Source organism: Bufo bufo, chromosome 4 (assembly GCF_905171765.1).
Source record: "Bufo bufo chromosome 4, aBufBuf1.1, whole genome shotgun sequence".
Lineage (NCBI taxonomy): Eukaryota > Metazoa > Chordata > Amphibia > Anura > Bufonidae > Bufo > Bufo bufo.
This window is the reverse complement of record NC_053392.1, coordinates 259,151,752-259,177,453: the sequence shown is the minus strand read 5'-3', so window position 1 is coordinate 259,177,453 and position 25,702 is coordinate 259,151,752. Positions and strand designations below refer to the sequence as shown.

Genomic DNA, 25,702 nt, shown 5'->3' with positions numbered 1-25,702 from the left:
TGCCATTTTTTATCTTTGGTAACATTCTGGTGGACCTGATCGCCTGTGTCACACTAGCCTGTTATAGGTGGGTCTCACAGCCTCCTCCCATTGTATTTGTGATCATACTTTGGAGGTTGTGGAAGCTTGGCTGTGAGTTGGACCTTAGCAACTATCAGACAGTATTCACACACTATAGGTAGGTTTAGCGGTAGATCCCGCGCCATCTGAGATACCTTGATGGGTGTGCGCAGGCACCGATATGTTCTTGAATGGAATATACTGGCTAAAGTCTCATTTTAACATCAAGCATGAGGGTTTAGCCTTGCATTTTCATTTGCATATATTGTAGTGCACCTTTGCAGTGATTTATTTATTCTCATAGTCTATTCCACACATTATTCCATATTGTGTAGGATTTTTTTGTGGCATATGTGGTCCGTTGCCGTCATCCTCCATTGTATGCATTATTTGCTGGTAATTGCCGTTTGCAGCGGATCACATGTGGAGGTTTTGCTCCCACGGTTATAAATACGCTACAGTATTTGGGGATCTGAGCATTTCCTCCCATTTAGGCCACTTTATTCAGTGATCATATTTAGTATTCTGCAGTCTATAATAGGTCCAGATCAAGGTAGCCAAGTTTTCCCAGGAACCTAAAAGCCAAATCTGCTTGCTATTGCTTGCACTATTCAGGAATGGGGAGCGGTATTTATTTTGCTAGATTCATTATTATGTAGTCTATTTCCACATGGTTGTAACAAAATCTATTTTGTACTGTTGCACTCAGTATGCTAATACTGAGCATTGGAGCAATGGGGAGGAGATGTAGTCTTTCTCTGTGGGCGTCTCCTTCTCCCCTGGCTGTAGCGCTGTCCAATCGCCACGTAGAGCATCATAACCAGGGAGAAAAAACCTCCCTGGCTGTGACGCTCTGCGCTGCGATTGGACAGCGCTACAGCCAGGGGAGAAGGAGACGCCCACAGAGAAAAACTGTGTCTCCTCCCCATTGCTCCGATGCTCAATATTAGTATACTGAGTGCTAAATTTGCAGGGGGCCGTAACGGGGCGCAGGAGCACTATTTTAAAAAAACAGGCAGGGTGGCAGCACAGCAGGGGGTACCCCGCAAGTACAGATATTTATCTCACTTACTAAAAACCCATGAAAGGTCCTCTTTAAGTAATATAAGTGCTTGCCTCAACATAGACATTGGTGGGAGATAGCTTAGAAATGTCACTATTGTCCAATTGCTTTTACTAATTATTCCTATATTTACTATGTTTACTGGAGAGCACATGGGCAGCCATTTACTGTAATGGCACAACCATGCAGCCTCTGAGGAATGCTAAGTACAGTTAACAGGAGACAAAGTGGTGCAGTGCTTTCAAGAACCTCTGCCACTTTGCTATAGTGATCAGCTTTGTCAGAGTGGTCAGATCAAACACTGTCTGGGTTAAGATAATCGATTAGCTTAGGGAAATCTATTCATCATATACTATTTCGGACTTTCTGCATCAATTATGCCAATAATTAAAAATAAATCAAGGTATTTTGTCCAGAGGATAAACAAGATAAGGAGTGCATACATTTAAGCTTGAGACTGTAATGATTTTACAATGGTGTTCTTTACTTAAGTGCAATGATAATTCACCAATTTTTAATTGTTTGTTTTAAATATGCTTATCGTCTTCAGCTGAATGTGGAGCGACCGTTACTGGACACGAAGGAACATTGCTATCTCCAAATTTCCCGGCCAACTATGATAACAACCATGAATGCATATATAGAATTGAAACTCAACCTGGAATGGGAATACATTTACGGGCCAGAAGTTTTCAGTTGGTCGAGGGTGACATTCTTAAGGTAAAAGTATACTTAAAATTGTCTTTGGAAATGTAACTCAAAGAATATTTTAATCTGATTATTCCTTGCATCTGGAGAATACTGTACAGGTCACATAGGGCCTTTTATAATGGAAGCTGTTGTAAGTAACATTGCCACACTAAACTTCAATCATGTTCAACCTTTGGACCTCCAGAGTTTGTGAAAACCCAACTTCTAGCAAATCCTACAAAGCAAACACTTTGAGAAAATGCTGAGGGTTGTAGACTAACAACAGCTGGAGAACCACATGTTATAGGACAATTCAGATTAAAGTACCGCATGTGTTATGCTATTGTACACAGTGGCTCAGATTTACTAATGTGTCTGCACCTAGAATCTGCCTAAAAGGTGGAAACATTTTGGTGCAATTTGGTGCAAATAGAATTGCTCAAAAAGGGAATGAGGCTTAATGGGAAGAGGTGAGGCTTCGGTAGGACAGGCAGAGTGGCCTTCTACATGGTTAGCCTTTATATAAAGACTACCAAACTATGTTATTTGATTTAAGCAACCACTATATACTGTATATTCAAAGAGTCTGAATAAATATATGATAGATCAGCATTAAGAAGCCAACAAATTACAAATACGTTTCTATACATTTCATTCTAACATAATCATACCTGTTATGGCACACCTGGCAGTGAAGCATATGATGTGGGATGGAAACAACCAAGCTCTTTCGCTGTTTCAATTTCCATACATTTCGAAGAACAATGGCACTCACAAACATGGCAAAATCATGAATCCCTTTTTTCCTTCTTCGCCACAGTACCAATTAAAATGGACCTTCCATTCTCAGGAATCCCAGTAGTTGGACCCATACCAATAAATACTTTTCTGAACAACTTCTACATTGCCATAATTAATATATGCACATTTCAAATTTATTTGATGTTTTAAACTCATGCTCAATATTTTTTTAAAGTCTACAAGATTTGTTGTGTTGTATTATTAAATTGTTATACAGCACTTTCTTTCTTATACCTTAAATTCAAAATTGCAGTCCTCTCATGCACCAAGTCAAAAATGCAAGATGACAGCTTAGCTTCAAATTTCCAATTTCCTTTTAATAGAAGCTGACAAGAAGGAACAGAGTGGACAATTTCTTTTTTCTCCCTCATTGATGATCTTAGAAAAGACACTCTACACTGAAATGTCACCGATCTTTTTTTTTCTTTATTGAAGTTGCCTAAGCCTAAGTAGATTATCATAAAAGCTAGGTTATACAATCTCAAAGGAAAAGTACAGGTATAAATATTAATTGTATTGGGGAAAGGGGTTTTAACATGTTTGAAAACATAATTGATTATACAAGTCTTGACAGCATATGGAGTGTTTTGATCTTTCATCTAACCTGCCAAAATGAAGCACTTTATAAGAAACTTAAACTTTGGCCCACTGTAAGGATCCTGAAAACAAATTAAATTGTAGGAATTGTTAGAGATTTATTCCCAGTGTCTGATTAGTTTTTAACAGGACTGCTTTGCTTTTCTGTTGTAGGTGTATGATGGCAAAGATGGTTCATCCCGACTTTTAGGAGCTTATACAAAAAATGAGTTATTGAAATTAACACTTAACAGTACTTCAAACCATTTGTGGATAGAATTTAACACAAATGTATCAGACACCGACATTGGGTTTCATCTTGTATATAACAGTAAGTAGTTTCCCCCCAATATATACTGTATATGTTATGCTATGATTATTTTTTGTATCAGTCTTATGCTTTGATTTATTTAATTTTACACTAGAATAAGCCACCACTTACTGATAAGAGTTGGGTTGCAGACCCCTACTAATTCTGCGATTTTCCTTCAAAAAATTTTCCTGCACCTGGCCTCTGGTTATGCAGGAAAGTACAGCACAGCTTCACTTCCTGCATAGCAAGGTTTATAGGAGTACTGCTCTAAAGTGGAAGCTTTGCTAAACCCCTTTATTATTGGGATTGATTGGGAATCTGTGCAATTGATGGAAATAACCCCTAAAATCATTTATAGGATGGAATTGGAAACAAAATGCAACTGTATCATTGCTTTACATATTTTGTTTTTATAGTGTTCACTGTGCATAACATAATACTTTTATTCTGCAGCTCAGTATGATTAAATAGATACATTTTTATAGTATAGAAAACTTAGAAAATAAAATTCTTTGCATCATCATGACACCATATATTTTTATCTACAGACCTGTGAAAGATACTTTTTATTCATTATTTTGATGGCACAACAGCCAAAAAGAGTGATTTAGCCATTCTGATTTTTTTTTCTTTTTTTGGGGGGCTACAGCATTCAAAGCAGATATTGGGAAGGGGTTAGAGGCACAGACAAGAATGACATGGTGAATCTTGTGACTTTACAAATCTCTAGGGCAGACATTATAAATGTATGAATATGTTTCTAATTCACAAAAATGAGTATGAATGAGTGTTCAATTTGCAAAATGGACACCTTGGAAATAGAAAGATGGAATGGAAAATGTCACAAAACCATGTCAAGGTGAACAGGGAGTTGCAGTTATGTTTAAAATACAGCATCTTTTGCTCAATTTAGAAAAAATGGTTGGGATATAGTAACTTAAAGAGGCTCTGTCACTCGGTTCAAGCCGACCTTATGAGGCATATAGACTGTTAGGGCTGAAGACACAGACAAAAACCATACCTTTATTTCTCATGTAGTAGGTCTGGTATGGCCGAAAAAGCAACTTTCAAAAATATGCAAATGAGGAATTTGAGTACTCGGAGGTGGGCTTATGCCTTCCAAGCACTGTTTCTGTGGCGCCGCTGTTCCTTGCTAATCCCCAGTCAATGCAGCAAGGGGTAACAGGATTGTTCCTATTACCCAGTCTGTAACTTCCCCTACTGAACCCTGTTCTACACAAATGCTGTGGAATGATTCCTCCCTATCCTTTCCCTGCACTTATAGATCATTTTTTCACCACAATCAAGTCTTTAATGGCTGTATCAAATTGAATTTTTCCTAAAATTTGGAACAAATTCCACTTTGTCAGCTTCAATTCGCTCATTTCTAATTATTATTATTATTATTAATAAAAATTTATTTGAAAGTGCCATTAATTCCATAGCACTGTACATCAAGTAGTTACATATACACAATATAAAAATTTGAATACGATAAACATGAAACTATCACTCGGTCTAAAGCAAAACCAGACACAACTAAACCAAATAACATAATAACCTCTCTCAGCGTGCATCCTCTGCAAGGAGGAACAAATCGAGTGCTGTCATCAGGGGCGTGCCTAGGCAGTGTGTCACGTGGGGCACGGCCCAGCAGCATGTCTCACCCGACTCGTTCTGCCCCGCTTCCCCAGACTGCAGCGCTCGAGCGCGAACAGGTAAGTTGGTGAAATAATGGAAGAATATATATACTCGCCATTCAGTTCCCCATGGCTTCCAGCATTGCAGCTCTTGTTCTCACCTCCGATTTCCATTTACGTTAGAACAGGTTCATGTGGTTTATTACTGAGGGCTGTGAAAGGCTGCAGTGGTCATGTACTGATAATAGCTTTGTTCCTGCTGTAGCCTGTAAATAGACCCTGGAGGTAAAGAATGGAGATGCAGCGCTGGAAGCAGCAGGACACTGACTGACAAGTTTATGTTATCACATTTGGGGTCACTGAGGGAGTTTCTTATAACTCTGAGAATCCTTTTAAAAAGCATTCCATAGTGTTATTTTGAAATTGACTTTATCAAGGATTTTAACTTTCCTTTAGATCATATAGAATTAACTTTGTTTCACAGTGTCATAATAACAATACATTTTAGAGGCTGTATCAGGGTTACAAACATCTGAACTTTGGATCTAATATAAATCAACTTCTAGTGTGACTGTGGAGAAGAAAGTACCAGCACTAACACGTGTGATGGCAATATAATATTTTAGAAAGAAATAGGTTCTGGCGGACCAGCTTCTCCCAGCAGAAAGTAGCCACTTGTACACACAGGTACTTTGTTTCTCACAGGCAGACGCCCTTTTCCTTACTCCACGCTGCCCAGCAAGATCTCATACACTCCAGCACCTTCAAAAGAACGGCAACATAGTGCAGCATCCACGGTACTTTTGAATGAAATTCTATTTATTGTACTCACAAACAAGCACTTGAAATCAGCATTTAAAATATTCAGTCAGTCCGCTGTCCGCCCGACCCGGGTTTTCGCCCAATGGCTTCGTCAGGGGCTCTACATAGCATAACACCGGCACCTATTTATGTCCTCCATTAATCACTTCTGTGTCAAAACCTTGTATATCGGGGTCAATGCTTTTTCCGGACAATTAGGTTATTGCAACTTCCATATAAATAACATCATATACCATTAAAACACTCACAATTGACATACATTGAAAGCTAATATTATAAAACAAAGAAATCCTCTATAAAATATTATATATTCCCTAAAATTCATAAATAGAATAAACACTTAATTATTCACAGGTTCCAGGCAATTACTGTTCCCTAGTTCTATAGCTATATACCAGTAAGGGTGATATTTAAAACTACCTATATAAAAAAACTACCTATATAGAAAAAACTACCTATATAGAAAAACTACCTATATAGAAAAACTACCTATATAAAAATCCTACATAGCTGATCTGATGTCCCAATCAATATTCAACCCACTTGGTTGGAGGGTGCTCATGTCATAAATCCACTGCGCTTCTTTTTTATTTATCTGTTTGACAGGGTCACCAACCCTCCAATGTTTCAGAACCCGTTCCACAGCCATAAATTTGAGACCAAAAGTTTTTTTTTTAAGGAAGCTTTTAAAATGTGCCGAGACACTATGTGTCTCTAATCCTCTCTTGATGTTACCAATATGTTCACTTACTCTGATTTTTCGTTTTCGTAAGGTTCTGCCTACATATTGTAAACCGCAGGGGCACTCTAGGACATAGATCACACCTGCGGTTTTACAAGACATATTACCCTTAATTCTAAACTCCTTTTTGTTCACTACAGACACAAGTTTATTTTCATTCAGAATTCTTTTGGTTTCCTTATTCCTATTCTTGCAGCCAGTACAGAAGCCACACCATGTAAAACGGTTAGTCTCTCTGGTGGTCTTTGTTTGTTTTTCCATGCAGCTATGTACGATTTTATTTCTTGAAACAGGTGCCCTTTTAAAAATAAATGGGTTTTTTTTAGGGACTAAATCACCAATGACAGGGTCGTTTTTCAAGATGTTCCAATTTTTTCCTATTATTTTTTTAATCTCTGGACAAGCTGAGGAATATGTTGTCAGGAATGCATATTTGTATCGATTATTTTCCAGACTGTTAGTTTTCATAGTTGCGAATTTGTATTCTCTAGTATCTGTACTTTCTCTAACTTCCTCTCTCTGTCTTTCTAATAAATCTGCTGCGTACCCCTTTTCCTTGAACCTTTTCAGGACAACTTCACTTTGTGCATCATAATCCTCTAGTTTTGTACAATTCCGTTTCATATGTTGGAATTGGCCTTTTGGGATGTTTTTAATCCATGGATGGTAGTGTCAGCTACTACTGTCAATATAGCTATTTCTGTCAGTGGCTTTAAAATAAGTGATGGTTCGTATCTCACCTTGATGGAGGGAGATTTTTAAATCTAAAAACTGTATTTTTTATTTACTGATATTTTCTGTGAAAACGATGTTCCACATATTTTCATTAATATATTCTATAAATTCCCTTAAAGCTGACTCCTCCCCCTGCCATATGCAAAGGCAGTCATCTATGAATCTCTTCCATACAAATAGCTTTCCCTTTATTCTAGATGAAAATAGCAAACTATCAATATATTTATATTCCCAATAGGCCATAAAAAGGTTCGCAAAACTTGGTGCGAATTTCACACCCATTGTGACTCCGGAAATCTGCACATAAAAATCCTCCTCAAACCAAAAATAATTGTGCTTTAAAAAATAATTTGTGCAGTCTAAAATGAAGTTTTTTTTGAGCCTCATCCATTTGATTATCCTGGTCCATAAAAAACTTTACACTGGAAATCCCAATCTCTATAGGTATTATTGTATACAGGGATGTGACATCCACAGTCATGAGTATAGTGTCCTCTGTAACCTGGCCAAAATTCTTTAAAAGCTCAAGCACTTGTCCTGTATCTTTCAAATAGGAATTGGTTTTTGGTACATATCTCTGCAAATAAGTATCTATATATTCAGAGACTCTGCTAGTAATTGAATCCAGACCAGAGAATTGGTCTTCCCAGAGTTTTTTTTGGATCTTTATGTATCTTGGGGAGATAATATATCACAGGCATTCAGGGGTGTGGATTATTAAGATATTTGTGTTCTTTCTTATTTAGAATACCATGATTTCTCCCTTTATCTAACAACACTTTCAGTTCCTTTCTGTATTGATTCGTTGGATTTCCTTTCAGTTTTTTATATGTGGTCTCATCACTGAGGATTCTATTCATCTCCTTTTGATATCCCCCTTTATCTAAAATAACAATCCCCCCACCCTTGTCTGCTGGTTTTATTACTATATTTTGATTGTTTTCTAGATTCACTAGTGTTTACCTATCTTTTTTTGTCAAGTTATGTTTCATATTCCTGCTGCCATAAGTATTCTCCAATCCTTTCAACCCTCCTCTCTTAAATGCATTCAGACAGTCATTGTCCTAATTAACAGGAAAAAAGTGGATTTATTTCAAAAAATTGGTATGCATATGGCCATCCTACGACTGTAAGTCCTGTATGGGATTTTTTATCAAATATTTACATAGATTTAGCTTTCTCATGTATCTTTGAACGTCCAAATACACCTCAAATTTGTTTCCTTTATGTGTTGGAGCAAATTTTAATCCCTTGTTCAACACTTTCTTTTCATTCTCAGTAAGTTCATATGAGCTCAGGTTATAAATCCCTAAATCATCTCGCGTCCCTTTTTGGCTAATAGGCTTACTGTGTTGTTTTCCTCCTCTCTTTCCCCTATATCTTTTTTCTTTCTCTTTGGGGTGCTTAGAGCTTTTGTTTCCTTCTCTTTCATCAATGCTGTGGTAACTCCTTTGATGCATTCGTGGGGAAAATTTGCTCCGGGAAGACCAATTGTCTCTGGTCTGGATTCAATTACTATTGTAGCAAGAGGTTTGGCCGGCACACGCTGAGGTGCTCGCCGCACGGGATAGGATAATTACCACGTGTGATGAAAAGAAAAATCCCAGCAGACGAGTCTTCAATGCTTGCAAAGTTTTATTGCCTGTAACAATAGTCCATCAAAGGGACGCGTTTCGGCTCAATTGCCTTTCTCAACAAACAGATAAATATACATGTTCAGCAACTCATATATATATGCGTATCAATGATTGAGGAAAGGAAAATCACAGTGATGTGAACGCCCATAATAGGGGCGGTATGTACATGGTCACATGGTAACAAAATCAAGGTAGTCAATCAGGGAATCAAAAAGCGCAACAGGTAACAAAATACATGTCAATCGTAATGAAAACGAAATAATGTTGTTAAATACCAATACAGCTGAGGGACTCCTTCATTTATATGGTAGATGTCTGGAAAAAATATAATAATGCAAAAAAGATTATAAAAATCAGTAAAATTGAGATGAACAGAAAAAATAGCACTACAAGAAGTCAGATATGCATAATTTCATAGTCGCGGTTGAGGCCTCTCGGATATAGGGTATCAAGGGTATGAATCCAGTACGCCTCCCGACGCAAAAGTAATTTTTTAATGTCGCCACCCCGTCTGGGTCTAGAAATCTGCTCTATCACCTGAAATTTTAATTGAGCGACTGTATGATGAAACTTATCGAAATGGGAGGGAACTGGTAAAAGCAAATTTTTCGTCCTAATGGTGGATTTATGTTTTCCAATGCGGTCTTTGACGCTCTGCATAGTTTCCCCAATGTAAAGTAACCCACAGGGACATTTTATTAGATATATAACGTTGGCTGATTCACAAGTGAAAAAGCCATCAACTGCATGTGAGCGTCCAGTATGTGGGTGGTGAACATTGGGCCCTTTGATGACATTAGAGCACTGGAAACAATGGAGACATGGAAACGTACCCTTCCGCTGTGTAGCCAGGACCCCTTGTTTAAGAGTACCACGGGTGCTTCCAATATCCGCTCGTACTAGCTTATCTCTGTAGCTAGGGTTTTTCTTATTACAAATGAGGGGCGGATTTTGGAATTCCCTAATTTGAGGGTATGCTTTACCTAGTAAACACCAAGTTTTTTTCTTTTCATGGATTCAATTACTAGCAGAGTCTCTGAATATATAGATACTTATTTGCAGAGATATGTACCAAAAACCAATTCCTATTTGAAAGATACAGGACAAGTGCTTGAGGTTTTAAATAATTTTGGCCAGGTTACAGAGGACACTATACTCATGACTGTGGATGTCACATCCCTGTATACAATAATACCTATAGAGATTGGGATTTCCAGTGTAAAGTTTTTTATGGACCAGGATAATCAGATGGATGAGGCTCAAAAAAACTTCATTTTAGACTGCATCAATTATTGTTTAAAGCACAATTATTTTTGATTTGAGGAGGATTTTTATGTGCAGATTTCTGGAGTCGCAATGGGTGCGAAAATCGCACCAAGTTTTGCGAACCTTTTTATGGCCTATTGGGAATATAAATATATTGATAGTTTGCTATTTTCATCTAGAATAAAGGGAAAGCTATTTGTATGGAAGAGATTCATAGATGACTGCCTTTGCATATGGCAGGGGGAGGAGTCAGCTTTAAGGGAATTTATTACATATATTAATGATAATATGTGGAACATCGTTTTCACAGAAAATATCAGTAAAGAAAAAATACAGTTTTTAGATTTGGAAATCTCCCTCCATCAAGGTGAGATACGAACCATCACTTATTTTAAAGCTACTGACAGAAATAGCTATATTGACAGTAGTAGCTGACACTACCATCCATGGATTAAAAACATCCCGAAAGGCCAATTCCAACGTATGAAACGGAATTGTACAAAACTAGAGGATTATGATGCACAAAGTGAAGTTGTCCTGAAAAGGTTCAAGGAAAAGGGGTACACAGCAGATTTATTAGAAAGACAGAGAGAGGAAGTTAGAGAAAGTACAGATACTAGAGAATACAAATTAGCAACTATGAAAACTAACAATCTGGAAATAATCGATACAAATATGCATTACTGACAACATATTCCTCAGCTTGTCCAGAGATTAAAAAAATAATAGGAAAAAATTGGAACATCTTGAAAAACGACCCTGTCATTGGTGATTTAGTCCCTAAAAAACCCCCATTTATTTTTAAAAGGGCACCTGTTTTAAGAAATAAAATCGTACATAGCTGCATGGAAAAACAAACAAAGACCACCAGAGAGACTGACCGTTTTACATGGTGTGGCTTCTGTACTGGCTGCAAGAATAGGAATAAGGAAACCAAAAGAATTCTGAATGAAAATAAACTTGTGTCTGTAGTGAACAAAAAGGAGTTTAGAATTAAGGGTAATATGCCTTGTGAAACTGCAGGTGTGATCTATGTTCTAGAGTGCCCCTGCGGTTTACAATATGTAGGGAGAACCTTACGAAAACTAAAAATCTGAGTAAGTGAACATATTGGTAACATCAAGAGAGGATTAGAGACACATAGTGTCTCGGCACATTTTAAAAGCTTCCATCAAAAAAAAACTTTTGGTCTCAAATTCATGGCTGTGGAACGAGTTGTGAAACATTGGAGGGTTGGTGACCCTGTCAAACAGATAAATAAAAAAGAAGCGCAGTGGATTTATGACATAAGCACCCTCCAACCAAGTGGGTTGAATATTGATTAGGACATCAGAGCAGCTATGTAGGATTTTTATATAGGTAGTTTTTCTATATAGGTAGTTTTTCTATATAGGTAGTTTTTATATAGGTAGTTTTAAATATCACCCTTACTGGTATATAGCTATAGAACTAGGGAAGGGTAATTGCCTGGAACCTGTGAATAATTAAGTGTTTATTCTATTTATGAATTTTAGGGAATATATAATATTTTATAGAGGATATCTTTGTTTTATAATATGTCAATTGTGAGTTTTTTAATGGTATATGATGCTATTTATATGGAAGTTGCAGTAACCTAATTGTCCGAAAAAAGCATTGACCCCGATATACGAAGTTTTGACACAAAAGTGATTAATGGAGGACATAAATAGGTGCCGGTGTTATGCTATGTAGAGCCCCTGACGAAGCCATTGGGCGAAACCCGGGTCGGGCGGACAGCGGACTGACTGAATATTTTAAATGCTGATTTCAAGTGCTTGTTTGTGAGTAGAGTTGAGCGAACACCTGGATGTTCGGGTTCGAGAAGTTCGGCCGAACTTCCCGGAAATGTTCGGGTTCGGGATCCGAACCCGACCCGAACTTCATCCCGAACCCGAACCCCATTGATGTCAATGGGGACCCGAACTTTTGGGCACTAAAAAGGCTGTAAAACAGCCCAGGAAAGAGCTAGAGGGCTGCAAAAGGCAGCAACATGTAGGTAAATCCCCTGCAAACAAATGTGGATAGGGAAATGAATTAAAATAAAAATTAAAAAAATAAAAATGACCCAATATCAATTGGACAGAGGTCCCATAGCAGAGAATCTGTCTTCACGTCAGCAGAGAATCAGTCTCTTCATGCTATAGCAAAGAATATGGGTTCATGTCAGCAGAGAATCAGTCTCTTCATGCCATAGCAGAGAATCTGGCTTCATGTCACCCACCACTGGAAGAGGCCACTATCACATATTTAGGCCCCGGCACCCAGACAGAGGAGAGCGGTCCCGTAACAGAGAATCTGGCCTTATATCAGCGCAGAATCAGTCTTCATGTCATAGCAGAGAATCAGGCTTCACGTCACCCACCACTGGAACAGGCCACTGTCACATATTTAGGCCCAGGCACCCAGGCAGAGGAGAGAGGTCCCGTAACAGAGAATCTGGCCTGATGTCAGCACAGAATCTGTCTTCATGTCATAGCAGAGAATCAGGCTTCACGTCACCCACCACTGGAACAGGCCACTGTCACACATTTAGGCCCAGGCACCCAGGCAGAGGAGAGAGGTCCCGTAACAGAGAATCTGGCCTTATGTCAGCGCAGAATCTGTCTTCATGTCATAGCAGAGAATCAGGCTTCACGTCACCCACCACTGGAACAGGCCACTGTCACACATTTAGACCCAGGCACCCAGGCAGAGGAGAGAAGTCCCGTAACAGAGAATCTGGCCTGATGTCAGCACAGAATCTGTCTTCATGTCATAGCAGAGAATCAGGCTTCACGTCACCCACCACTGGAACAGGCCACAGTCACATATTTAGGCCCCGGCACCCAGACAGAGGAGAGAGGTCCCGTAACAGAGAATCTGGCCTTATATCAGCGCAGAATCAGTCTTCATGTCATAGCAGAGAATCAGGCTTCACGTCACCCACCACTGGAACAGGCCACTGTCACATATTTAGGCCCAGGCACCCAGGCAGAGGAGAGAGGTCCCGTAACAGAGAATTTGGCCTGATGTCAGCACAGAATCTGTCTTCATGTCATAGCAGAGAATCAGGCTTCACGTCACCCACCACTGGAACAGGCCACTGTCACACATTTAGGCCCAGGCACCCAGGCAGAGGAGAGAGGTCCCGTAACAGAGAATCTCGCCTTATGTCAGCGCAGAATCTGTCTTCATGTCATAGCAGAGAATCAGGCTTCACGTCACCCACCACTGGAACAGGCCACTGTCACACATTTAGGCCCAGGCACCCAGGCAGAGGAGAGAGGTCCCGTAACAGAGAATCTGGCCTGATGTCAGCACAGAATCTGTCTTCATGTCATAGCAGAGAATCAGGCTTCACGTCACCCACCACTGGAACAGGCCACTGTCACATATTTAGGCCCCGGCAACCAGACAGAGGAGAGAGGTCCCGTAACAGAGAATCTGGCCTTATGTCAGCGCAGAATCAGTCTTCATGTCATAGCAGAGAATCAGGCTTCACGTCACCCACCACTGGAACAGGCCACTGTCACATATTTAGGCCCAGGCACCCAGGCAGAGGAGAGAGGTCCCGTAACAGAGAATCTGGCCTGATGTCAGCGCAGAATCTGTCTTCATGTCATAGCAGAGAATCAGGCTTCACGTCACCCACCACTGGAACAGGCCACTGTCACATATTTAGGCCCAGGCACCCAGGCAGAGGAGAGAGGTCGCGTAACAGAGAATCTGGCTTCATGTCAGCACAGAATAAGTCTTCATGTCATAGCAGAGAATCAGGCTTCACGTCACCCACCACTGGAACAGGCCACTGTCACACATTTAGGCCCCGGCACCCAGACAGAGGAGAGGTTCATTCAACTTTGGGTTGCCCCACAATATAATGGTAAAATGAAATTAAAAATAGTATTGAATGATGAAGTGCCCTGAAGTAGAATAATATATTGTTAAGGGGAGGTAGTTAATATCTAATCTGCACAAGGGATGGACAGGTCCTGTGGGATCCATGCCTGGTTCATTTTTATGAACGTCAGCTTGTCCACATTGGCTGTAGACAGGCGGCTGCGTTTGTCTGTAATGACGCCCCCTGCCGTGCTGAATACACGTTCAGACAAAACGCTGGCCGCCGGGCAGGCCAGCACCTCCAAGGCATAAAAGGCTAGCTCTGGCCACGTGGACAATTTGGAGACCCAGAAGTTGATGGGCCGAACCATCAGTCAGTCCGTGGAGGGCTGTGCACAGGTACTGTTCCACCATGTTAGTGAAATGTTGCCTCCTGCTAACACGTTCCGTATCAGGTGGTGGTGCAGTTAGCTGTGGTGTGTTGACAAAACTTTTCCACATCTCTGCCATGCTAACCCTGCCCTCAGAGGAGCTGGCCGTGACACAGCTGCGTTGGCGACCTCTTGCTCCTCCTCTGCCTTCGCCTTGGGCTTCCACTGGTTCCCCTGTGACATTTGGGAATGCTCTCAGTAGCGCGTCTACCAACGTGCGCTTGTACTCGCGCATCTTCCTATCACGCTCCAGTGTAGGAAGTAAGGTACATTGTCTTTGTACCGGGGATCCAGCAGGGTGGCAACCCAGTAGTCCGCACATGTTAAAATGTGGGCAACTCTGCTGTCGTTGCGCAGGCACTGTAGCATGTAGTCGCTCATGTGTGCCAGGCCAAGCTGTCCTCTGTGGGAGGCGTATCGTCATCGTCCTGTGTTTTCCCCCAGCCACGCACCAGTGATGGGCCCGAGCTGCTTTGGGTGCCACCCCGCTGTGAACATGTTTCATCCTCATCCTCCTCCACCTCATCCTTGTCCTCCTCGTCCTCCAGTAGTGGGCCCTGTCTGGCCACATTTGTACCTGGCCTCTGGTGTTGCAAAAAACCTCCCTCTGAGTCACTTCGAAGAGACTGGCCTGAAAGTGCTAAAAATGACCCCTCTTCCTCCTCTTACTCCTGGGGCACCTCCTCTTCCATCATCTCCCTAAGTGTTTTCTCAAGGAGACATAGAAGTGGTATTGTAACGCTGATAACGGCGTCATCGCCACTGGCCATGTTGGTGGAGTACTCGAAACAGCGCAACAGGGCACACAGGTCTCGCATGGAGGCCCAGTCATTGGTGGTGAAGTGTGTCTGATCCACAGTGCGACTGACCCGTGCGTGCTGCAGCTGAAACTCCACTATGGCCTGCTGCTGCTCGCACAGTCTGTCCAGCATATGCAAGGTGGAGTTCCACCTGGTGGGTACGTCGCATATGAGGCGGTGAGCGGGAAGGCCGAAGTTACGCTGTAGCGCAGACAGGCGAGCAGCGGCAGGGTGTGAACGCCGGAAGCGCGAACAGACGGCCCGCACTTTATGCAGCAGCTCTGACATGTCGGGGTAGTTGCGAATGAACTTCTGCACCACCAAATTCAGCACATGCGCCAGGCAAGGGATGTGCGTCAAACCGGCTAGTCCCAGAGCTGCAACGAGATTTCGCCCATTATCGCACACCACCAGGCCGGGCTTGAGGCTCACCGGCAGCAACCACTCGTCGGTCTGTTGTTCTATACCCCGCCACAACTCCTGTGCGGTGTGGGGCCTGTCCCCCAAACATATGAGTTTCAGAATGGCCTGCTGACGTTTACCCCGGGCTGTGCTGAAGTTGGTGGTGAAGGTGTGTGGCTGACTGGATGAGCAGGTGGAAGAAGAGGAGGAGGAAGCTGAGTAGGAGGAGGAGGAGACAGGAGGCAAAGAATGTTGCCCTGCGATCCTTGGCGGCGGAAGGACGTGCGCCAAACAGCTCTCCGCCTGGGGCCCAGCCGCCACTACATTTACCCAGTGTGCAGTTAGGGAGATATAGCGTCCCTGGCCGTGCTTACTGGTCCACGTATCTGTGGTTAGGTGGACCTTGCCACAGATGGCGTTGCGCAGTGCACACTTGATTTTATCGGACACTTGTTTGTGCAGGGAAGGCACGGCTCTCTTGGAGAAGTAGTGGCGGCTGGGAACAACATACTGTGGGACAGCAAGTGACATGAGCTGTTTGAAGCTGTGTGTGTCCACCAGCCTAAATGACAGCATTTCATAGGCCAGTAGTTTAGAAATGCTGGCATTCAGGGCCAGTGATCGAGGGTGGCTAGGTGGGAATTTACGCTTTCTTTTAAATGTTTGTGAGATGGAGAGCTGAACGCTGCCGTGTGACATGGTTGAGATGCTTGGTGACGCAGGTGGTGGTGTTGGTGGTACATCCCATGTTTGCTGGGCGGCAGGTGCCAATGTTCCTCCAGAGGCAGAGGAAGAGGCCGAGGCGGCGGCAGCAGCAGCAGAAGAGGCCGAGGCGGCGGCAGCAGAAGAGGCCGAGGCGGCAGCAGCAGAAGAGGTAGCAGGGGGAGCCTGAGTGACTTCCTTGTTTTTAAGGTGTTTACTCCACTGCAGTTCATGCTTTGCATGCAGGTGCCTGGTCATGCAGGTTGTGCTAAGGTTCAGAACGTTAATGCCTCGCTTCAGGCTCTGATGGCACAGCGTGCAAACCACTCGGGTCTTGTCGTCAGCACATTGTTTGAAGAAGTGCCATGCCAGGGAACTCCTTGAAGCTGCCTTTGGGGTGCTCGGTCCCAGATGGCGGCGGTCAGTAGCAGGCGGAGTCTCTTGGCGGCGGGTGTTCTGATTTTGCCCACTGCTCCCTCTTTTGCTACGCTGTTGGCTCGGTCTCACCACTGCCTCTTCCTCCGAACTGTGAAAGTCAGTGGCACGACCTTCATTCCATGTGGGGTCTAGGACCTCATCGTCCCCTGCATCGTCTTCCACCCAGTCTTGATCCCTGACCTCCTGTTCAGTCTGCACACTGCAGAAAGACGCAGCAGTTGGCACCTGTGTTTCGTCATCATCAGAGACGTGCTGAGGTGGTATTCCCATGTCCTCATCATCAGGAAAAATACAGTAAGTGGTTGTGCGTTAGTGCATTCTATCTCTTCCACCCCTGGGGAAGGGCTAGGTGGATGCCCTTGGGAAACCCTGGCAGCAGAGTCTTCAAACAGCATAAGAGACTGCTGCATAACTTGAGGCTCAGACAGTTTCCCTGATATGCATGGGGGTGATGTGACAGACCGATGGGCTTGGTTTTCATGCGCCATCTGTGCGCTTTCTGCAGAAGACTGGGTGGAAGATAATGTGAACGTGCTGGATCCACTGTTGGCCACCCAATTGACTAATGCCTGTACCTGCTCAGGCCTTACCATCCTTAGAACGGCATTTGGCCCCACCAAATATCGCTGTAAATTCTGCTGGCTACTGGGACCTGAGGTAGTTGGTTCACTAGGACGTGTGGCTGTGGTAGAACGGCCACGTCCTCTCCCAGCACCAGAGTGTCCACTAACACCACCACGACCATGTCCACGTCCGCGTCCGCGTCCCTTATTAGATGTTTTCCTCATTGTTCCTGTTCACCACAATTTTGAGAATGGCAAATTTGGGAATAGTTTTTCAACCCAGAACAAAAAGTGTGCTTTTACGGTCACTAGAAATAACTTGACCAGCTAAAACAGTACAGATTTGGTTGAATAGAAATGTGAGGCCTGTTTTTTTTTTGCGCTGTGTGACAGGTATAGGTTTAATCACAGAATCAGACTTCTATCTGCACGGTAGCGTGTGTCTTAGGTTTTTCTGAATGACACTATCAGCACCTTCAATGTAAGATATCCTTTTTGGGATAGATTTCAAGTAGGCCTCAAATACCAGAAACTAGTTATTTTGAGAATGGCAAATTTGGGAATAGTTTGTCAACCCAGAAAAAAAAAAGTGCTTTTACGGTCACTAGAAATAACTTGACCAGCTAAAACAGTACAGATTTGGTTGAATAGAAATGTGAGGCCTGTTTTTTTTTGCGCTGTGTGACAGGTATAGGTTTAATCACAGAATCAGACTTCTATCTGCACGGTAGCGTGTGTCTTAGGTTTTTCTGAATGACACTATCAGTACCTTCAATGTAAGATATCCTTTTTGGGATAGATTTCAAGTAGGCCTCAAATACCAGAAACTAGTTATTTTGAGAATGGCAAATTTGGGAATAGTTTTTCAACCCAGAAAAACAATGTGCTTTTACGGTCACTAGAAATAACTTGACCAGCTAAAACAGTACTGATTTGGTTGAATAGAAATGTGAGGCCTGTTTTTTTTTGCGCTGTGTGACAGGTATAGGTTTAATCACAGAATCAGACTTCTATCTGCACGGCAGCGTGTGTCTTAGGTTTTTCTGAATGACACTATCAGTACCTTCAATGTAAGATATCCTTTTTGGGATAGATTTCAAGTAGGCCTCAAATACCAGAAACTAGTTATTTTGAGAATGGCAAATTTGGGAATAGTTTGTCAACCCAGAAAAAAAAAAGTGCTTTTACGGTCACTAGAAATAACTTGACCAGCTAAAACAGTACAGATTTGGTTGAATAGAAATGTGAGGCCTGTTTTTTTTTGCGCTGTGTGACAGGTATAGGTTTAATCACAGAATCAGACTTCTATCTGCACGGTAGCGTGTGTCTTAGGTTTTTCTGAATGACACTATCAGTACCTTCAATGTAAGATATCCTTTTTGGGATAGATTTCAAGTAGGCCTCAAATACCAGAAACTAGTTATTTTGAGAATGGCAAATTTGGGAATAGTTTTTCAACCCAGAAAAAAAATGTGCTTTTACGGTCACTAGAAATAACTTGACCAGCTAAAACAGTACTGATTTGGTTGAATAGAAATGTGAGGCCTGTTTTTTTTTGCGCTGTGTGACAGGTATAGGTTTAATCACAGAATCAGACTTCTATCTGCACGGCAGCGTGTGTCTTAGGTTTTTCTGAATGAAACTATCAGTACCTTCAATGTAAGATATCCTTTTTGGGATAGATTTCAAGTAGGCCTCAAATACCAGAAACTAGTTATTTTGAGAATGGCAAATTTGGGAATAGTTTTTCAACCCAGAAAAAAAAATGTGCTTTTACGGTCACTAGAAATAACTTGACCAGCTAAAACAGTACAGATTTGGTTGAATAGAAATGTGAGGCCTGTTTTTTTTTGCGCTGTGAGACATGTATAGGTTTAATCACAGAATCAGACTTCTATCTGCACGGTAGCGTGTCTCTTAGGTTTTTCTGATGACACTATCAGTACCTTCAATGTAAGATATCCTTTTTGGGATAGATTTCAAGTAGGCCTCAAATACCAGAAACTAGTTATTTTGAGAATGGCAAATTTGGGAATAGTTTTTCAACCCAGAAAAAAAAAAGTGCTTTTACGGTCACTACAAATAACTTGACCAGCTAAAACAGTACAGATTTGGTTGAATAGAAATGTGAGGCCTGTTTTTTTTTGCGCTGTGAGACATGTATAGGTTTAATCACAGAATCAGACTTCTATCTGCACGGTAGCGTGTCTCTTAGGTTTTTCTGATGACACTATCAGTACCTTCAATGTAAGATATCCTTTTTGGGATAGATTTCAAGTAGGCCTCAAATACCAGAAACTAGTTATTTTGAGAATGGCAAATTTGGGAATAGTTTTTCAACCCAGAAAAAAAAATGTGCTTTTACGGTCACTAGAAATAACTTGACCAGCTAAAACAGTACAGATTTGGTTGAATAGAAATGTGAGGCCTGTTTTTTTTTGCGCTGTGTGACAGGTATAGGTTTAATTACAGAATCAGACTTCTATCTGCACGGTAGCGTGTGTCTTAGGTTTTTCTGAATGACACTATCAGCACCTTCAATGTAAGATATCCTTTTTGGGATAGATTTCAAGTAGGCCTCATATACCAGAAACTAGTTATTTTGAGAATGGCAAATTTGGGAATAGTTTTTCAACCCAGAACAAAAAGTGTGCTTTTACGGTCACTACAAATAACTTGACCAGCTAAAACAGTACAGATTTGGTTGAATAGAAATGTCAGGTCTATTTTTTAGGCGCTGGGTGACAGGCTCAACTTGCCCCTGATGTAGTATATGGCCAAAAAATAACCACACTGTTGATGGTTAAATGCACTTGGGTGACACAGGCTCAGCCTGCACCAGATGTAGTATATGGCTAAAAAATTACCAGACTGTTGATGGTTAAATGCACTTCGGTGACACAGGCTCAGCCTGCACCAGATGTAGTATATGGCCAAAAAATAACCAGACTGTTGATGGTTAAATGCACTTCGGTGACACAGGCTCAGCCTGCAGCTGATGTAGGATATAGCACAAAATAACCACACTATCGATGGTTAAATACACTTGGTGATAGCTTGTGCTGGCGCACCACAAGTCACAAAATGGCTGCCGATCACCCCAGAAAAATAGTGATCTAACAACGCTCTGGGCAGCCTCAAAAAAGTGAGCAAGTCAATATTAGCACTTCAATGCTCCACAGCTGCAGATCGATCACAGAATGAAGTCTTTTGGAGGAGTTAATCTGCCTAATCTCGCCCTAACGTCGCAGCTGCAACCTCTCCCTATGCTTGAATCAGCAGAGTGACGTGCAGCGCAACGTGACCCAAGCTTATATAGAGGCTGGGTCACATGCTGCACTGGCCAATCACAGCCATGCCAATAGTAGGCAAGGCTGTGATGGCCTCTTGGGGCAAGTTGTATGACACTTGTTGATTGGCTGCTTTGCAGCCTTTCAAAAAGCGCCAAGAAAGCGCCGAACACCGAACCCGAACCCAGACTTTTACGAAAATGTTCGGGTTCGGGTCCGTGTCACGGACACCTCAAAATTCGGTACGAACCCGAACTATACAGTTCGGGTTCGCTCATCCCTATTTGTGAGTTCAATAAATAGAATTTCATTCAAAAGTACCGTGGATGCTGCACTATGTTGCCGTTCTTTTGAAGGTGCTGGAGTGTATGAGATCTTGCTGGAGTAAGGAAAAGGGCGTCTGCCTGTGAGAAACAAGTGTGTACAAGTGGCTACTTTCTGCTGGGAGAAGCGCGGACCAGAACCTATTTCTTTCTATTACTATACACAGGAGAGAGGACCGGCTCCTTTTATCTGGACTGCTGCTATCATATTGATTATCTTTTAGGGTATACACGGACTACAGTTTTTTACTGTTGTTTTGTTTTGTAAAATTAATATTTTAGAAAACTTGGATTTTTCTGCCTAGTCCGATTGCGATATTTTCTTTTTTGTAACCAAATCAACTACTTTGTGACATGGTTATTAAAAAAATTAAAACATTTTCATTAAAAGGAAAAAGAAAATGAATACCATTTTTACTTTCTATATGAAGCCCCATATAGGGGAATTTTAGTCTAGTTTCTTTTCATTTGAACAGGAAAGATTTAAGCAAATATGTTAAAGTTAAAAAGCTAAATAGAACAGCATATCTTTTGAGTCTGTCAAAAATGCGAGAGTCGTTTAAAAATCCACAGGGTCTATCGCAATGCTGGGCAATACAAATGTATATAAGAATTCTAATCCATTCAAGCAGCATGAGGGGAAAGTGCAGCAACACCTTAGCAGAGGTTTTTTTGTTCCCCATGGACCATCATGCTGGGTCAAAATCCACCAGCTATAAAGAGAATACTGTCAGAGCTGTTAGATTATACACTGAGTTATCGGTCATGTAGTTTCTTATTCATTGGTTCATTTATTTATATATGCAATGAATTCTATAACTTTTATCAAATATCATTACTCATACAGATATGATGCTATTCCAGATTTCTCCGCCTGGGGCCTAGCCGCCACTACATTTACCCAGTGTGCAGTTAGGGAGATATAGCGTCCCTGGCCGTGCTTACTGGTCCACGTATCTGTGGTTAGGTGGACCTTGCCACAGATGGCGTTGCGCAGTGCACACTTGATTTTATCGGACACTTGTTTGTGCAGGGAAGGCACGGCTCTCTTGGAGAAGTAGTGGCGGCTGGGAACAACATACTGTGGGACAGCAAGTGACATGAGCTGTTTAAAGCTGTGTGTGTCCACCAGCCTAAATGACAGCATTTCATAGGCCAGTAGTTTAGAAATGCTGGCATTCAGGGCCAGGGATCGAGGTTGGCTAGGTGAGAATTTACGCTTTCTCTCAAATGTTTGTGAGATGGAGAGCTGAACGCTGCCGTGTGACATGGTTGAGATGCTTGGTGACGCAGGTGGTGGTGTTGGTGGTACATCCCATGTTTGCTGGGCGGCAGGTGCCAACGTTCCTCCAGAGGCGGAGGAAGAGGCCGAGGCGGCGGCAGCAGCAGCAGAAGAGGCCGAGGCGGCGGCAGCAGCAGAAGAGGCCGAGGCGGCAGCAGCAGAAGAGGTAGCAGGGGGAGCCTGAGTGACTTCCTTGTTTTTAAGGTGTTTACTCCACTGCAGTTCATGCTTTGCATGCAGGTGCCTGGTCATGCAGGTTGTGCTAAGGTTCAGAACGTTAATGCCTCGCTTCAGGCTGTGATGGCACAGCGTGCAAACCACTCGGGTCTTGTCATCAGCACATTGTTTGAAGAAGTGCCATGCCAGGGAACTCCTTGAAGCTGCCTTTGGGGTGCTCGGTCCCAGATGGCGGCGGTCAGTAGCAGGCAGAGTCTCTTGGCGGCGGGTGTTCTGATTTTGCCCACTGCTCCCTCTTTTGCTACGCTGTTGGCTCGGTCTCACCACTGCCTCTTCCTCCGAACTGTGAAAGTCAGTGGCATGACCTTCATTCCATGTGGGGTCTAGGACCTCATCGTCCCCTGCATCGTCTTCCACCCAGTCTTGATCCCTGACCTCCTGTTCAGTCTGCACACTGCAGAAAGACGCAGCAGTTGGCACCTGTGTTTCGTCATCATCAGAGACGTGCTGAGGTGGTATTCCCATGTCCTCATCATCAGTAAAAATAAGTGGTTGTGCGTTAGTGCATTCTATCTCTTCCACCCCTGGGGAAGGGCTAGGTGGATGCCCTTGGGAAACCCTGGCAGCAGAGTCTTCAAACAGCATAAGAGACTGCTGCATAACTTGAGGCTCAGACAGTTTCCCTGATATGCATGGGGGTAAGGTGACAGACCGATGGGCTTGGTTTGCATGCGCCATCTGTGCGCTTTCTGCAGAAGACTGGGTGGGAGATAATGTGAACGTGCTGGATTCACTGTCGACCACCCAATTGACTAATGCCTGTACCTGCTCAGGCCTTACCATCCTTAGAACGGCATTGGGCCCCACCAAATATCGCTGTAAATTCTGCTGGCTACTGGGACCTGAGGTAGTTGGTTCACTAGGACGTGTGGCTGTGGCAGAACGGCCACGTCCTCTCCCAGCACCAGAGGGTCCACTAACACCACCACGACCATGTCCACGTCCGCGTCCCTTATTAGATGTTTTCCTCATTGTTCCCGTTCACCACAATTTTTTAGAATGGCAAATTTGGGAATGCTTTTTCAACCCAGAACAAAAAGTCTGCTTTGACGGTCACTACAAATAACTTGACCAGCTAAAACTGTGCAGATTTGGTTGAATAGAGATGTGAGACCTGTTTTTTTTTTGCGCTGTGTGACAGTTATAGATTTAATCACAGAATGACACTTCTATCTGCACGCTAGCGTGTGTCTTAGGTTTTTCTGAATGACACTATCAATAACTTCAATGTAAGATTTTCTTTTTGGGATAGATTTCAAGTAGGCCTGAAATACCACAAACTATTTGGGAATGCTTTTTCAACCCAGAACAAAAAGTCTGCTTTGACGGTCACTACAAATAACTTGACCAGCTAAAACTGTGCAGATTTGGTTGAATAGAGATGTGAGACCTGTTTTTTTTTGCGCTGTGTGACAGTTATAGGTTTAATCACAGAATGACACTTCTATCAGCACGCTAGCGTGTGTCTTAGGTTTTTCTGAATGACACTATCAATAACTTCAATGTAAGATTTCTTTTTGGGATAGATTTCAAGTAGGCCTGAAATACCAGAAACTAGTTATTTTCAGAATGGCAAATTTGGGAATGCTTTTTCAACCCAGAACAAAAAGTCTGCTTTGACGGTCACTACAAATAACTTGACCAGCTAAAACTGTGCAGATTTAGTTGAATAGAGATGTGAGACCTGTTTTTTTTTGCGCTGTGTGACAGTTATAGGTTTAATCACAGAATGACACTTCTATCAGCACGCTAGCGTGTGTCTTAGGTTTTTCTGAATGACACTATCAATAACTTCAATGTAAGATTTTCTTTTTGGGATAGATTTCAAGTAGGCCTGAAATACCACAAACTATTTCAGAATGGCAAATTTGGGAATGCTTTTTCAACCCAGAACAAAAAGTCTGCTTTGACGGTCACTACAAATAACTTGACCAGCTAAAACTGTGCAGATTTGGTTGAATAGAGATGTGAGACCTGTTTTTTTTTGCGCTGTGTGACAGTTATAGGTTTAATCACAGAATGACACTTCTATCAGCACGCTAGCGTGTGTCTTAGGTTTTTCTGAATGACACTATCAATAACTTCAATGTAAGATTTCTTTTTGGGATAGATTTCAAGTAGGCCTGAAATACCAGAAACTAGTTATTTTCAGAATGGCAAATTTGGGAATGCTTTTTCAACCCAGAACAAAAAGTCTGCTTTGACGGTCACTACAAATAACTTGACCAGCTAAAACTGTGCAGATTTAGTTGAATAGAGATGTGAGACCTGTTTTTTTTTTGCGCTGTGTGACAGTTATAGGTTTAATCACAGAATGACACTTCTATCAGCACGCTAGCGTCTGTCTTAGGTTTTTCTGAATGACACTATCAATAACTTCAATGTAAGATTTTCTTTTTGGGATAGATTTCAAGTAGGCCTGAAATACCACAAACTGGTTATTTTCAGAATGGCAAATTTGGGAATGCTTTTTCAACCCAGAACAAAAAGTCTGCTTTGACGGTCACTACAAATAACTTGACCAGCTAAAACTGTGCAGATTTGGTTGAATAGAGATGTGAGACGTGTTTTTTTTTGCGCTGTGTGACAGTTATAGGTTTAATCACAGAATGACACTTCTATCAGCACGCTAGCGTGTGTCTTAGGTTTTTCTGAATGACACTATCAATAACTTCAATGTAAGATTTTCTTTTTGGGATAGATTTCAAGTAGGCCTGAAATACCACAAACTAGTTTTTTTCAGAATGGCAAATTTGGGAATGCTTTTTCAACCCAGAACAAAAAGTCTGCTTTGACGGTCACTACAAATAACTTGACCAGCTAAAACTGTGCAGATTTGGTTGAATAGAGATGTGAGACGTGTTTTTTTTTGCGCTGTGTGACATTAATAGGTTTAATCACAGAATGACACTTCTATCAGCACGCTAGCGTGTGTCTTAGGTTTTTCTGAATGACACTATCAATAACTTCAATGTAAGATTTTCTTTTTGGGATAGATTTCAAGTACGCCTCAAATACCACAAACTAGTTATTTTCAGAATGGCAAATT

General features: G+C 42.0%; 1 protein-coding gene across 1 annotated transcript in view; it reads left to right on the top strand.

Annotated features, from left to right (window-relative positions):
- Positions 1-25,702, top strand: part of CSMD1 (CUB and Sushi multiple domains 1) — a 2,494,699-nt gene that overhangs the window by 1,629,753 nt on the left and 839,244 nt on the right. Inside the window, exons 22-23 of the mRNA XM_040430026.1 lie at positions 1,674-1,843; positions 3,365-3,521. Of these exons, the coding sequence (XP_040285960.1) occupies positions 1,674-1,843; positions 3,365-3,521 (327 nt within the window). The remainder of the gene's footprint in view (positions 1-1,673; positions 1,844-3,364; positions 3,522-25,702) is intronic.